The following is a 13552-nucleotide window of genomic DNA, read 5'->3' as shown; positions in this document are numbered from 1 at the left end:
TTTAAAATATTTCATCTCAAATATTTTTACTCAAGAGTTATGAAAAACTGTCCTATAAAGTCTTTAGAACTTGTCATAAATTCTTAATCAAGTCTCCTACACTTATTTTGAGTATCAAATCATAATAAGCCAAGTTCTATGAACTAATAATTATCTGTAAAACTGTAAATCTATTACTTAAAAAAATAAGAGTAGGAAATGGGCCTGAAAGGGACTTCCTCCATCATGTTGCTTTTTCCTTGTAATTATTTTTATTTTCACTCGCTATTTAATGCCACATGGGATGGTCTGCATTAGTTCACAGCTGCCCCCCTACTTCCATAGAACTTCTGTATATGGGAAGTGACAATAGCAACAGCAAAGGCTGAAATATAAGTAGAAAATCTGTTTTATATAAAAATATAATTTTATTCTTTTTTGTTAAAATACCTACTAATTTCCTTACTTGTGTATAACAGATTGTTGCTTGAGTGCAATACATAAGGGAACATATTTTACATACTAAAAAGGAATTATAGCAAATAAATCCAAAATTTGAATGGAAATTTAACTAACCTATGATTAGGAAAAACTTTCTTTTTCTAAATAAGACTAGGTCACATTGTCTTAAACAGGAAAACTTTTTTAAAGTAAGAAATAATATCAAGATATTATCATGTAGAAATTTAGAGATTTGGGGAAAATCATGTAATTATTTATACTCAATATTGTTGGGTTGACCAACATTCAATAAGATATTGTTGTAAAGCTCTATTATCAATAAGGAATGGCTAGAATAAAAAGTATGACAATTAAGTTTTATCGGTAATGAAGTGAAAAATACTTTAGATTTTTACTATGTAAGGGGAATAAGAATATTTTTTATCTTGCTTGTCAATAGCCACTATTACTAAAGATTACTAATATTCTATGCACCATTGTAATATGCCAAACCCAACTTTCAAACAGACTTCAACTTTATAATTTAATGTTCTAAAAAATATGAACACATATATAAAATGATACATGTACAGATGCATATACAATAATCTGTATTGTAAAAACATTTTATTGGAAAAAAAAGTTTTGTTTATACTATTCTTCTACTAAAGTACCACAGTTCATGAAATGTAATATTTATTAGTAGTGCAGGAAGTCTATAATACAAGTTTCTTTTTTTCCTCTCTACATCAGTTAGATAAGGTTTTACTATATACATATGTGCACAGACTCATTTACAAGAAGTTAAAATATGTATTTACTTTTCCATTTGTAAGGACAAATTTACATATGATATTCATTGGTATATCAGAAAGAGCTAGATAAAGACTATTTTTAGTAACACACAGAGTTCATCCTACTTACTGTTGAAGAACCCAATGCAGATTTGGGAGACCTAATTATTCCAGCAATTGAATGACGAATGGACTCAAATTTGGATAGCCTCTCTTTCCTTTCCTGGAGGGAGTAAGAAAGAAGTCTTCAGCAATAGTAAATATCTAGTATGTCTATACAGTGATGAAGGTATTTAGGTATTTCTCCATAGCTCATGTTCATCCATCATGTCTTCCAACTCACTAAAGTGTAAACTTCTTGACATTGAAGATAAAAAAACAAATGCATATAAACTCTGTAGCATGTTACTTTCCTATTCCCTCATTGAATGTCTCGATTGGAGAAAAATAAAGAGACAGAAACTCATGTAATGAGCAAAAACAAGAAATACAAAGAAAATTCATGGCAAACCAAATAAATATTAACATGTAGGGGAACAAAGACACAAACTACAAAGGATCAGTCTCAAACAGAAGATTTCGAATAGCATTGTAGTTGGGCAGGATTTTCAAGAAAAAAAAGTATGGAGAAAACAGGAGGAAAATTATATAGAGCACATTTTTACACAGTGAATTCCACTTAAGTAGCTAGGAAGTTTCCCAAAGATTCACATGATGATGATAAGGATAACTATGACAACTACGACAATGATGACAACAGAGGAGGACAGAGTAAAATAAGGAGGAGATAGTGGCAGAACTACCACTAAGGAAAGTCAATCCAGATTGCTGTTTGCAATAGGATGTATATTTCTGAGTATCATATACCACAGTTGAAGGAAGCTCTTCCTTAAGATTTCAAATCTTTAGATTCATTTTTACAAACCCAAGTGACTGAGGTAGGGAAGAGGGTAGAAAAGAATAGAAAGAAGGAGAACAAAAATGAGTATAAGGAGGGAAGAAAAAGAACAATGGAAGGCCTGAGTGAGGGATTGTAATAAAATTATTGGTGAATCTTCCAATAATGACTGCATTTCAACTGTTAATCAGCAGCAGACAAAAGAACAAGATATCCTATTGCCACATACTGTATTTCCATATCTGCTATCAGTAGTTATGATCAATTTTACTTGTCAGTGGAAAATAACTAAAGCAGGCCACAAATAACATCTTTTATTTCCTATGTCACTAATACTTAGTATATATCTCTGTATATAATGAATGTACACATTTTTGGCCATCTGCTACCTAACAGACTCAAACTCAAATCTGAAATTCCACTCTTGTCTCTCCATTTACCTACTTTTACTTATTTACTTTTCATTTTAATAGTAATAGTACTAATAGTTCTTAATATTCCACAAACACATGCATATTAATAATTAAAATAATCTTATTATACTCGAACAGAACAGATATCTCAACATCTTTTTCCCCATCACTTATATAACTTGCAGATGATCCTACATAAATAACTATCTATACCTCAATTTAAACATCTATAGAATGAAAAAAATAATACAAACCTTCCTCAGAGTGTACTTACAAGTAAATTACTACAAGTGAATAAAAAGTTACATGTTAAAAGCATGTAAGTATTTAATAAAGTCACTTTAAAGAAATTAATCTTCACTGTAGTACCAACAGTTGTCACTTTAGGAATGTGAGCATGCATTCTATAGCCTTAATCCAAGCTGCAGCTCCAGTTTTACTTTTTAGTAAAAATCACTGTAATAACTGAGCCACGAGAAATGCTGGAGGAAAGGCAGCCTTGAAGTACTAAAGGAGTGTAGTGACCTTTCTTTGAAGCATGTTCATCTTCAACTTACTTGGGTGTTTGGGGGTTTTTAAAAATATATTTCCAGTGCTTGAGAAGTCTTCTAAAATAAAAATGCTTGGGGAGGTAACAACTGATAAAAAGGTATGGCCAGGCTGTGGAGAATGAAAGAGCGGGAAGCAAGACAGAGCAGTTTCTTTGTAATTCAAATTATGAAGAAATGCATGATGGTGTAAAGCACAGGTGTCAGAAAGTACTATAGTAGCTATAGTTTTCTACTCCCCAGCCCAATTTACACTTTTTCTTATTCCTTTGGGGAATTTCTCCCCCTGATTCTGTGTGGCTGTGGGCGTGGCAGTGGTGTTAATAGTAGCAGTGACACTACGATTGATCTTGCTGCTACCTACAACTGACAGTGCTAAACTCACCTCCTTGTCAATGAAAGCTTCACAGGAAAGCAGTAGGCTTCTCTGAGTCAATGCTCTTAAAATAATAGACAGAGTATGGTCCCAATGTATGAATAACATGAGAACAAAACTAAAACCACATGGAAGCTTATGCACAAAAGTAGAAAATTCAGGGGAGAGTTTTAAGGATTCAAAATCATTTTATCTGTGTGTGACTTAATAATTCACTGGCTTTTCTTGAGCTACACCTTGGGCATCAAACCCTACAAAAATAAAGAGAACGATTTCCCCCCAAACCCTCTGATAATATCAAAACAAAAAAAAACACATTTTCTTAAGAGTGTAATATTAAATAAGTCTAGTATAGGTCCAGGCATGAGATAAAGAAGACTTCAAAAACCATTCCCTTTATATTAAGTTATGAAGCATAATATACTGTGTGTTCAAAGAGATGCAATTAGTGAAAGTTCCCTTTCATTTAGAGGTATTCTTTAAATTGATTGGTCTAAAAAATGTATTGTCAAGAAAAGGTCAACCTTAAGTTTTATACAGGAATAATCAAATGCAAATAGAGTTTATAAAACATTTTAACCAGTATCAGCTCACCTGGTACCCATATTTCTACAAATAAGACATTAAACTCATTTGCCAAAGCTCCAGTCTATATGGCATTTTACATCTGCTTTAAATAATACATCATGCTGTGCTAAATTCACTGACAGGATGATTTTTGTATCAATGAATTAAATAGCTACTTAAGAAATAAAGTTAATACTTAAAAGTTTCCCTTCAGTTACCATGGATAGAGAGCCTAATTTTGCCTGTAGGCCTGCCAGGGCTGGTAATGATATGCTCATTTAACCCTCCTCAAATATTGACAAGGTAAAAAACTTCCTCTAGATTAAGGAGATAAAAACTAGTTATGACAAAGGACAGCCCCTCAGAGTGGACACAGTTGGGGCCAGTGAAGGGGGAAAGGAGAGGCAATGCTATAAAATTATACCTATGTTGTAAAATAATATTCTGATGTTATGCCCAGAAAAATACTGTAAGTACAGCTGTAAGTCTATCTTGAAGAAAAGGTCTAGATGCAGTAGCAGTTTCATATTTCATTTAAGAATAATTTTTCATTATTTTAAAATTAAACCAAGTAGTGTCTTTCAATATCTCTATCTATTATAAAACCAAGAGAATGTGTCATAATGATTAAAAGTTTGCCTATTATGAATTTAAAAAAGCTCTGTAAGAAGCAATACTTAAATTACTTAAAACCATACCTATCAAGTTTTAAGTTACTATTCACTAAAACTCTCAAATTGCAGCTCTCAGGTTATATCCAACCCCTGCCCAGTAAAGCATAGGCAAAATTATAAAAGGCAAAGAACTGAGGTTTTGCTGAATGGAGTGATTTTGAAAAAAAATTAACAGCTACTTCAAACAGCTGTTAGGCACTTTAGTAAGTTACAAATCAACAACTTTACCCAAAAAGCACAACGGTTATCGAAGCAGGCTCTTAAAGAAGGCAATGAAGTAGAAAGAATAAGGTTCTGATGTCAGACAGGACAAAGATTATCAATCTGGGCAAATTACTTGACTACCCTGGCTCTCAGTTTCCACATCAGTGAATAGGGGACACGACTAGATAAAATCTTCATCTTAAAAATTCTATAACCATTGTCCAACTCGCCAGTCAACTGCAATGCATTGTTCATTGAAAAAACTCACATAGAGGACTTCTTTAGTAGAAAAGAGAACCCTCGTGTATTGTTGGGATCGCAAATTGCTGCAGCCACTGTGAAAAACAATCTAGAGGTTCCTCAAAAAATTAGAAATAGAACTACCATATGACTCAGCAATTCCACTTCCGGGTATTTACCCAAAGAAATCTAAAACACTAATTAGAAAAGCTATATGCACCCATATGTTCATTGCAGCATTATTTATAATACAATAGCCAAGATATGGGGGCAACATGAGTGTCCATCTATAGATTTAGATAAGGAAAATGTGGTATATATTTCAATATATATACAATGGATTATTACTCAGCTGTGAAAAAGAATAAAATCTTACCATTTGCAACAACATAGATGAACCTAGAGAGTATTATGCTCAGTGAAATGTCAGGCAGAGAAGATAAGTACCACATAATTTCACTTATATGGAAATTCTAAAAAACAAAATAAACAAACAAACCAGAAATATACTCACATATAAAGAGAACAAACAGGGGGGTGCCAGATGGGAGGGGGTTTGGGGAAATGAGTGAAAAAGGTGAAGGGATTAAGAAGTACAAATTGACAGTTACCAAATAATCATGGGGATGTAAAGTACATTAAGGAATATAGTCAATAATATTGTAATAATTATGTATAGTGCCAGGTTAGTACTAGGCTTATCAAGGGGAGCACTTTGTAAATTATATAAATGTCCAACCACTATGCTTTACACCTGAAACTAATATAAAATAATACTGAATGTCAACTGTAATTGAAAAACTAAAAACTAAAAAAAAGAGTTCCATAGTAACACTGGCCACCAGTTACTTCCTTTATAGGACATTTAGTCACATCCCAATGCTCCATCAATCTCAACACATGGGAAGTTCAAGCAGACGACCGCCTAGCCTGGAGGCTCACGGTCAGGCTGCGCCCAACGAGGAGGCGGTCCAGAAAACATCGAGGCGGAAGTAGCGTCAACAGCAGCAACAACAGCCATCTGCCTTCACCTGTAACAAGTGCGGCAGGGATTGTCACTCCCGAGTCGGACTGCACAGCCATTCTCGGCGGTGCAGATAGACTCTCAAGAAGCTACGCCATCGTCTCTCGAGACGGACGGCTGCCGATGACGATGACGATCATGACGATGAGTCACATCCCACCTGAGGTGGCTTTGGAATGTAACCCCCAATTAGAAGCTGAACTCTAGGGAAAGGTGCCACTGGAACACTTTTATTATTTCTCACAGACTTCTGTAAATAAATCCAATCTAATAAATTCTTGGAAGGAACAATCGAAGTGATTACTTGGCCCTGTAGGAACAGTTAGGCACTTACTCTATCACGAGGCAATAAGAATAAAGAAAAAGTTAACAATATTCACACTCAAACTCCAGGCTGAGTGCCAGATATCTTTGGGACTACTTATGCAAAGCAGCCATGAAATTTGAAGGGATTTTATACCTACAGGGAAATTATAACCCCAGAAAAGATTATCTTCTGCAAAAAATTCTATGCTGTTGATTTCATAATGTAAATGAAACACTTCAAATATTGATATGTCCTTCATAAAAGAATGTATTTATAAATAAATAACTTGGGTCTATTGGAGGTGTTGATTTGCTGGGGAGAAAGGAGGATACAGTTTCTATCAAGATATAAAATTAAGTATTAAAAAAGTTTCTAAATGATTTATTTTAGCAATCGGGTTCTGACTAAAGACAAATCATTTTAGAAGTATTCGCTGCTTAGTAACCTAGTTTGTCACCCTGTCTTTTTTCTTTGATGCTTGCATATTAAAAATCTTTATTAAAAGAAGCATTTTCATATTCTGAAATAATAAACCTTAAAACCAAATGTGCAAAACAAAGATTTGAATGAGTATCAAACTTTTGTCTTAAAATAACAATGCTAAGAAAATTTATAACATAACAGGGTAGTTTGGTGAAACATAGGTTGTAAAATGTGATGTCATTCTGCTCACTTCCTTGACTCTGTTATCTCTTAAGATGACATCTCCAGGGAAACAAGACCCAAGGAGGAGGTGATAACCCGGCAACCTTCCTGTTCAATATCTAAATACAATTCACATTCCATCATGCTTTATGCTTTTCTTAAATGTATAAGCAAAAATAAAATAAAATAAAATAAAATGCCTAAAGATATTCTTTTTATAACTTATCCAGCACTGCAAGATACACACCCATTTCCTTATTAGGTTCTCACTGACTGAACAATTTAAATGCTGATAGACTGTGCTCAGTAAAAATCTGTGCATTTCAGTATTTTGAAAAATTACACTATCAAGAGTTAAATTATCAAGACTCATCTAAACTGAAATTCTCCTTTTAAAACAACTACAGGACATACTGATAAGACAGTAAATCTTTGATTTGTCATTTCCTTTTGGCTGTTTTAATTTAAGTAGATGTTTTAAGTTTCTTTCTCCCCCATAGGTCATCCAAATTTCAAATATGAATGCAATATACCTAAGGTCTTTTTCTGAATTAACAAAAGCCATACTTTCCTCTTCTCACTTAAGAAAATTCATATTTACTTTTCTGACTTAAAAATAGTCATTCCACCTATAGCTTCAATTAAAACTAATACATTGTATCTGATATTAACTAATGTATTACACTTATATTAACTGATATTAAAACTAATACATTACACTGATTTTAATAACTTATTAAATATATGAAATTTTAGTGATTGTTATGTATAAGTAACATGAGAGATTAGCTCTAAATTATTTCACTGAAGTACATTATCTAAATGTTTATTGAGAAAGTTCCGGAGCTATTCTATAAAGTAATAAGTTCTATATCAGAACAAAGTATATTAATGGGGTTTATAATTTAATGTGTATAGGTATCTCTTTATGTGTAAAAATTGTTCTTATGAAGCCTTTTATTTGAATAACAAAAATACCAAAATACTGTAAAAGTTTTAAAGAATAATCAAGATACATAAATTAAGATACTGACTGCACATTATATACAATTATTATTTTAAAACTTTACACAAGGAAGAATGAGTTAAAATTATAAGGAAAACTATCAGCCAATGAATTCTTAGAAAAGCAATTCAACCAGCAAAGTACTCAAGCACACTAAATCATCAGACTGGTTAATAATTCTTGAAAAACTAAGTTTAAATAAAACTGCATTTTTAAGGATTCATATTAAAATCTTTTGGAAATAACTTTGTCTTTAAATTCCCTTAACTTTAACAAAAAGCAATGTTACTTAGATAACATGGCTGTAAAACTTAGGAAAACATTATTTTGAAATGCATGTTGAAATGAAGCAAAACAGAAGTCATATAGATTTAATATTAATCATTTGGCCTTAATAATAATCCGAACTCCTAAGAGAGTAAAGAAAATGCTTTTTTGACCAGTTTTGCCTTTACAGAAACAATGCTTACATACACCGGGTCAGAAAACATGTCTTTTAAAAAAGAAACACTACCTAAAGTATTCTCCTTAATGTCTTTTTTCTAAAGCAATACAAAATAAAAAATAACAAATTACTAGTATTATTATATTGGCTGACATATGTTTTCCATAAAGGACCAAATAGAAAATATTTGGGTTCATGGACATGGTCTCTGTCACTACTACTCCCCACTAGGTCATCCAAATTTCAAATACAAATGCAACGTAGAATTATATCATGAAAGCAGCCACAGGCAATACATCTACAAATGAGCATAGCTATGTTCCAGCGTAACTTTATTTATGGGCACTCAAAATTGCATTTCATATAATTTTTACAAATCAACAACACTGTATCTTTTAATTTGTTTCAATTAGTTAAAAATGCAAACAATTCTTAGCTATAGACCATGAAAAAATAAGCAACAGGCCAGATTTGGCCCATTTGTGATAGTTTTCCAACCCCTATGATATATATCACTTAAATTATAGAAACTATACACAAAGGCTATATAAGCAATCATTAAGAGAACAGATTCTGAAGCTAGACTGGCTCTACCACTCCCAAACTATATGACTTTGGACAAGTTGCCTAACTCTCTACACCAATTTCCTTGCTTATAAACTGGGAATAATAATAGTACCACATATTAGAAATAAAAATAGTTCTGCCTAATAGGGAACACAAATTTAGTGTAGAAAGACTTAGCAAAGCTTCTAGCACCCAATAACTAGTAAATTTTCTCTAAATATGCTGTTCCTGCCATAATCAAAATACAGGAAAAGTTTTATCTCTTAAAAGTATGCATTGTAATTGATACAAAGACAATCTACTTCCAAATTTTGACAGGCAAAATTATAGAAAAATCTTTTTTAAAAAGATCATGGCATTTTAGAACTGAGTGATAATATAAAAATAACCTTGTTTTACCCCAAGCTCAGAGATGTTTATAAACTGATTTGAAGTCAAAACCAGGACTAGAATCAAACATCTCCATGTTCATGATAAACCCATAAAGTCCTCTATTCATTGAATCTTTATAATAATTAAGTACCCATTCCTTTTTTGAGGGGTTTGGGAAAAGGGCACATGGGAAGTATGAGGTCAGGAGCTGGCAAAAACTCCACCAGGCAGTCAAAATAGCACAGGGACTTAGAAGCAAAAATTTGGTATCAAAGCTGAATTTAAATTTCACATGACCTTGGGAAAATTTAGATAATACCCCTTGGGCTTATAGAATAGTACTCAAAAATATCTGAATGAAAGGCCAAAATAACTAGTTTTTCTCAGTTAAAGGTCTCACCCATAAGCAATGCTTCAACTTTGGAAAGTTGTCTTAATAAACAGAAGACATGCACAAGCAATAATGGGTTGGATATGGACCCCCAAAAGTTATACCCACTCAGAACCTGTGAATGTGACCTTACTTGTAAAGGGGTTTTTGCAGATATAATTAAATTAAGAAACTCAAAATGAGATCATCCTGGATTTCCAGGTGGGTCTGAAATCCAAGGCCCAGTATCTTTTTAAGAAGACTTAAACAGAAGAGGAAGAAATACAGAAGAGAAAGCAATGTGAAGAAGGAAGACAGAAATGGGAGTGATGTGTCTACAGGTCAAGAAATGCCAAGAACTGATGATAGCCACCAGAAGCTAGAAGAGAGACGTGGAACAATTCTTGCTCAGAGTCTCCAGAAGGAACCAGCTCTGCAGAAACCTTGATTTTTGGACTTCTGGTCTCCAGAGGAGCTGTGAAAGAATAAATTTATGTCACCTTTAAACTGCCAAGTTTGTCGTAACGTGTTATAGCAACCCTAAGAAACTAATATTCACCTGACAAAGAATCACTGGATATTTACCTTGTAAAGTAATCATCAGCTACCCTAAATAACATAACAAAACAAACTAAAAAAAAAAAAAAAAAAAAAAAAAAAATCACCCTGATATGAAGTCTATTAATCTGGAAAACTGGCCAAAAGTTGCATTATCATAAATTCTATAGAGTAATATTAAAATGTGCATATATACACTTCTTTCTTAATCTTTCATTTCCTGCTCCAGTTTTTAGAAACTTATCTCTGATTGAAACAACACCTTTCCCCAAATCCACTGTCAGAAGTATAGCTGCAGTCCCAAAGACAGTTTTACTCAGCAGGAGCCCTTATGATTCCAGAAACCACAGAGCGGTATTCACAGCTAAGCAGTAGCAAGCAGGGTCATAAGATTCTCTCCCTCTGGCTTTCCACCCACCTACAGGGCAGCAGCCAGAGCACTGGCTAGCTTTGTTAATAGCTTTGCTAACATCTATTTTCACACTAATTAGCACATGTGGTTTGAAGTTTCTTTTCATAGTTTGGGGTCCAATATTGTTTCCGATAATAAAGTGCCAGCAAAGAAAGGAATTTCAAAGGCAACCTGCTCCTAAGACAAAAATAAGTTGACCAAAATAAGATTATACAGATAGGGCATGCATTTAAAAGATTAACACTGACAAACCCTATTACAAATTACTGGACCATAGTCTTTTTATTCTGTGACTTTCTTTTTTTAATAAGAGATGTCATATAATAAAACTACATAGAATCAGTGGTAGAAGGAACCTTCTAAGCTAGAAATTTTCTACTTCAACATTTTCACTTGACAACAGAAAGAAAATGGAGGTCAGAGAAGGTAAAATAACTTGCCCCAGGACACACATACAATAACAAAACCAGCTCCTCCTTTAGTCCCCTTTCCACTATAACATATTGCCTAGAATATCTCCAGAAAATCAATCACATGCTGGGCATTAGTCACTTATTCGAAAATTAAAGAAGGGGGTGGAGAAGTGGGTAGAGAGGGAAGGTTCTAATTACATTCAAGTTGAGTTACTACATTGAAACAATTATTACATTCAATTTAAAACATTAAGTACAAAACTGGATGTACTATTTTGAATACCACATCTCAAGAATATAATAGAAATAGACTAGTAAAAATTAACAAGATTAAGGAATGCTGCTAATATGAAAACACATGCATGCACATAAACAAGCAAACATAATACACAGAACAACTTTGAACCTAGAATGACAAAAGGTTAAATATGACTGAAAACTATAAAATATTAATGATAAAATTATCATATTTTTTCATTAAAGATAAAACAGTAAGATAGAGGAGAGGCCTTTGAATATAGACACTGGAAAGTTTGGATCTACGCATCAGAAATACTTCATTCAATGGCTTATAAATTCATTAAATCTCATGGTAGTTCAGTGAGAAGCCACATAAGTTTCTGTTAAGTATTTTCAAATACTACATGAATAAAACTGAGAGTAGCATTACTATTGCTAAAGTTTTAGGGCTATGAGAACAGCCACAATGCATGAGTTGATCTACTGTTGAAAAAAAAAAAATTAACCTGGTTAGAAAATGGCTCTAACAGTGAAGGTAGCTAGCATTTCCTGAGCACTAACCATGAGCCAAGCACCATGTTCTCTATCCATGCATTGTTCTGTACATTTCATTGTCTTTAACTCTATATAGCAGGTCCTGTAATCCTCACTTTATGCATTAGAAAGATATCTTTTCCAAGGACAATATAAGTTCTTACTCGAAATACTAACCCTTACATTCAAACCTATGATGTAATTCAAATAAAATCATGTCTTCTCTTCTCTACACTGATTGGACTACAACAAGACAATTTCTAGAACCAAACAATTAATATCTGGAATTATAAAGAATCACCGTCACTGCTATAAGAATTATACGTAGATTCAAAAATTTATGCATAAATTCTCCTGAGGCTCTAAGGTACCAAATAATAATAATAATAATAATCAAATAGCTAATTATTCTGTTAAAATTTGAGTAGAGATTCAGAATTTTTTAAATAACTTATTTTGAAACTAAAAGGCACTGAGATGACTCATTTTGCCATATCTTAAAAAGTTATCCTCATAGAACAAATTATGTGTTCCTGTCTTCTTACACAGTTCAAAATAAACGTAATTGGACCTTAATTTCTTCCATCTGTATTTTGTCCTTCTTTTTTCCAGACTCATCCCTTGGTGTTATAATATGGTTTATCACTTCTTGCTACTGACCGCATGTCTCCACACCTCCAGCTCTCCTTGGCCACCCCACATCTGCACTCATTATTCACCATTTGCTGTTTCTAGTCTGCAGTACTCTGAGAAACCATGAAAATAAGTTCATTAGGACTGTTTCTAAATAAGAAAAAAAGTTCTAAGATTCTTTCCGAATAAAGTACATAATCTTTATTATGTGAATTTAGTTTCATTCACCTGTGAAATCTCAATAGGTTGTTTTTTCTCCTACTCTAGTCTCAGAGTAGAGGTTACAGAGAAAATGACCAAAAGAAAACTGGGTATTATTCTACTTCTATTTTAATCATAGACTTATACCTGCATGCCTTATATTTTGTTGGCATCTCTAAGCTTTTTATTAGCAGCCTGACAAAAGGTACTGCCAAATCTAATAGTCTCTATTCAGTTTTTGTTTTACTTGAGCTCTGAGAAGGCAAAATTCTACGATTGTCTCTAAGAGTCCCACCCCTTTGTTGTACACAACCCTGCATGATTTCTGGAACAGTGAACAGAATGGATTTTCCTCCCATAATAGGTTATTTTATATGACACAGTTGACTTTAGGAAAAGAAGATTATTTGGAATGTGCCTGACCTAACCAGCTAAGCCCTTAAGAGACTGGCCTCTTCCTAAGGGCAGAAATTCAAAGCATGAGAGAGATTCAATGTGAGAAAAATTCTCCAATGCTAAGAGGACTACAGAGCAAGGTATTTTAGTGGCCTCTGAGAGAGAAAAATTGCCCTCAGTTCACAGCCAACAAGAAAATGAGGGTCTCAATCCTACAAATGCAAAGAACTGGACTCTGCCACAACCACATAAGGTTGGAGAGGACCCCAAGTTCCAGATGAGAATGCAGCCCAGC

The 13552-nt window shown here is 33.3% G+C and overlaps 1 protein-coding gene across 2 annotated transcripts in view; it reads right to left on the bottom strand.

The window, feature by feature from the left end:
* The window catches only part of FER (FER tyrosine kinase), a 451604-nt gene that overhangs the window by 298510 nt on the left and 139542 nt on the right, over positions 1 to 13552 (bottom strand). For both annotated transcript variants that reach the window (XM_090276547.1, XM_090276548.1), the window contains exon 10: positions 1345 to 1437. In XM_090276547.1, coding sequence (XP_090132673.1) covers positions 1345 to 1437 — 93 coding nt within the window. The remainder of the gene's footprint in view (positions 1 to 1344; positions 1438 to 13552) is intronic.

The sequence above is a fragment of the Furipterus horrens genome, unplaced genomic scaffold (genome assembly GCF_987537825.1).
Source record: "Furipterus horrens unplaced genomic scaffold, mFurHor1.1.pri manual_scaffold_5, whole genome shotgun sequence".
Classification (NCBI taxonomy): domain Eukaryota; kingdom Metazoa; phylum Chordata; class Mammalia; order Chiroptera; family Furipteridae; genus Furipterus; species Furipterus horrens.
The sequence above is the reverse complement of the archived record's forward strand: the minus strand, read 5'-3'. Positions and strand labels throughout refer to the sequence as shown.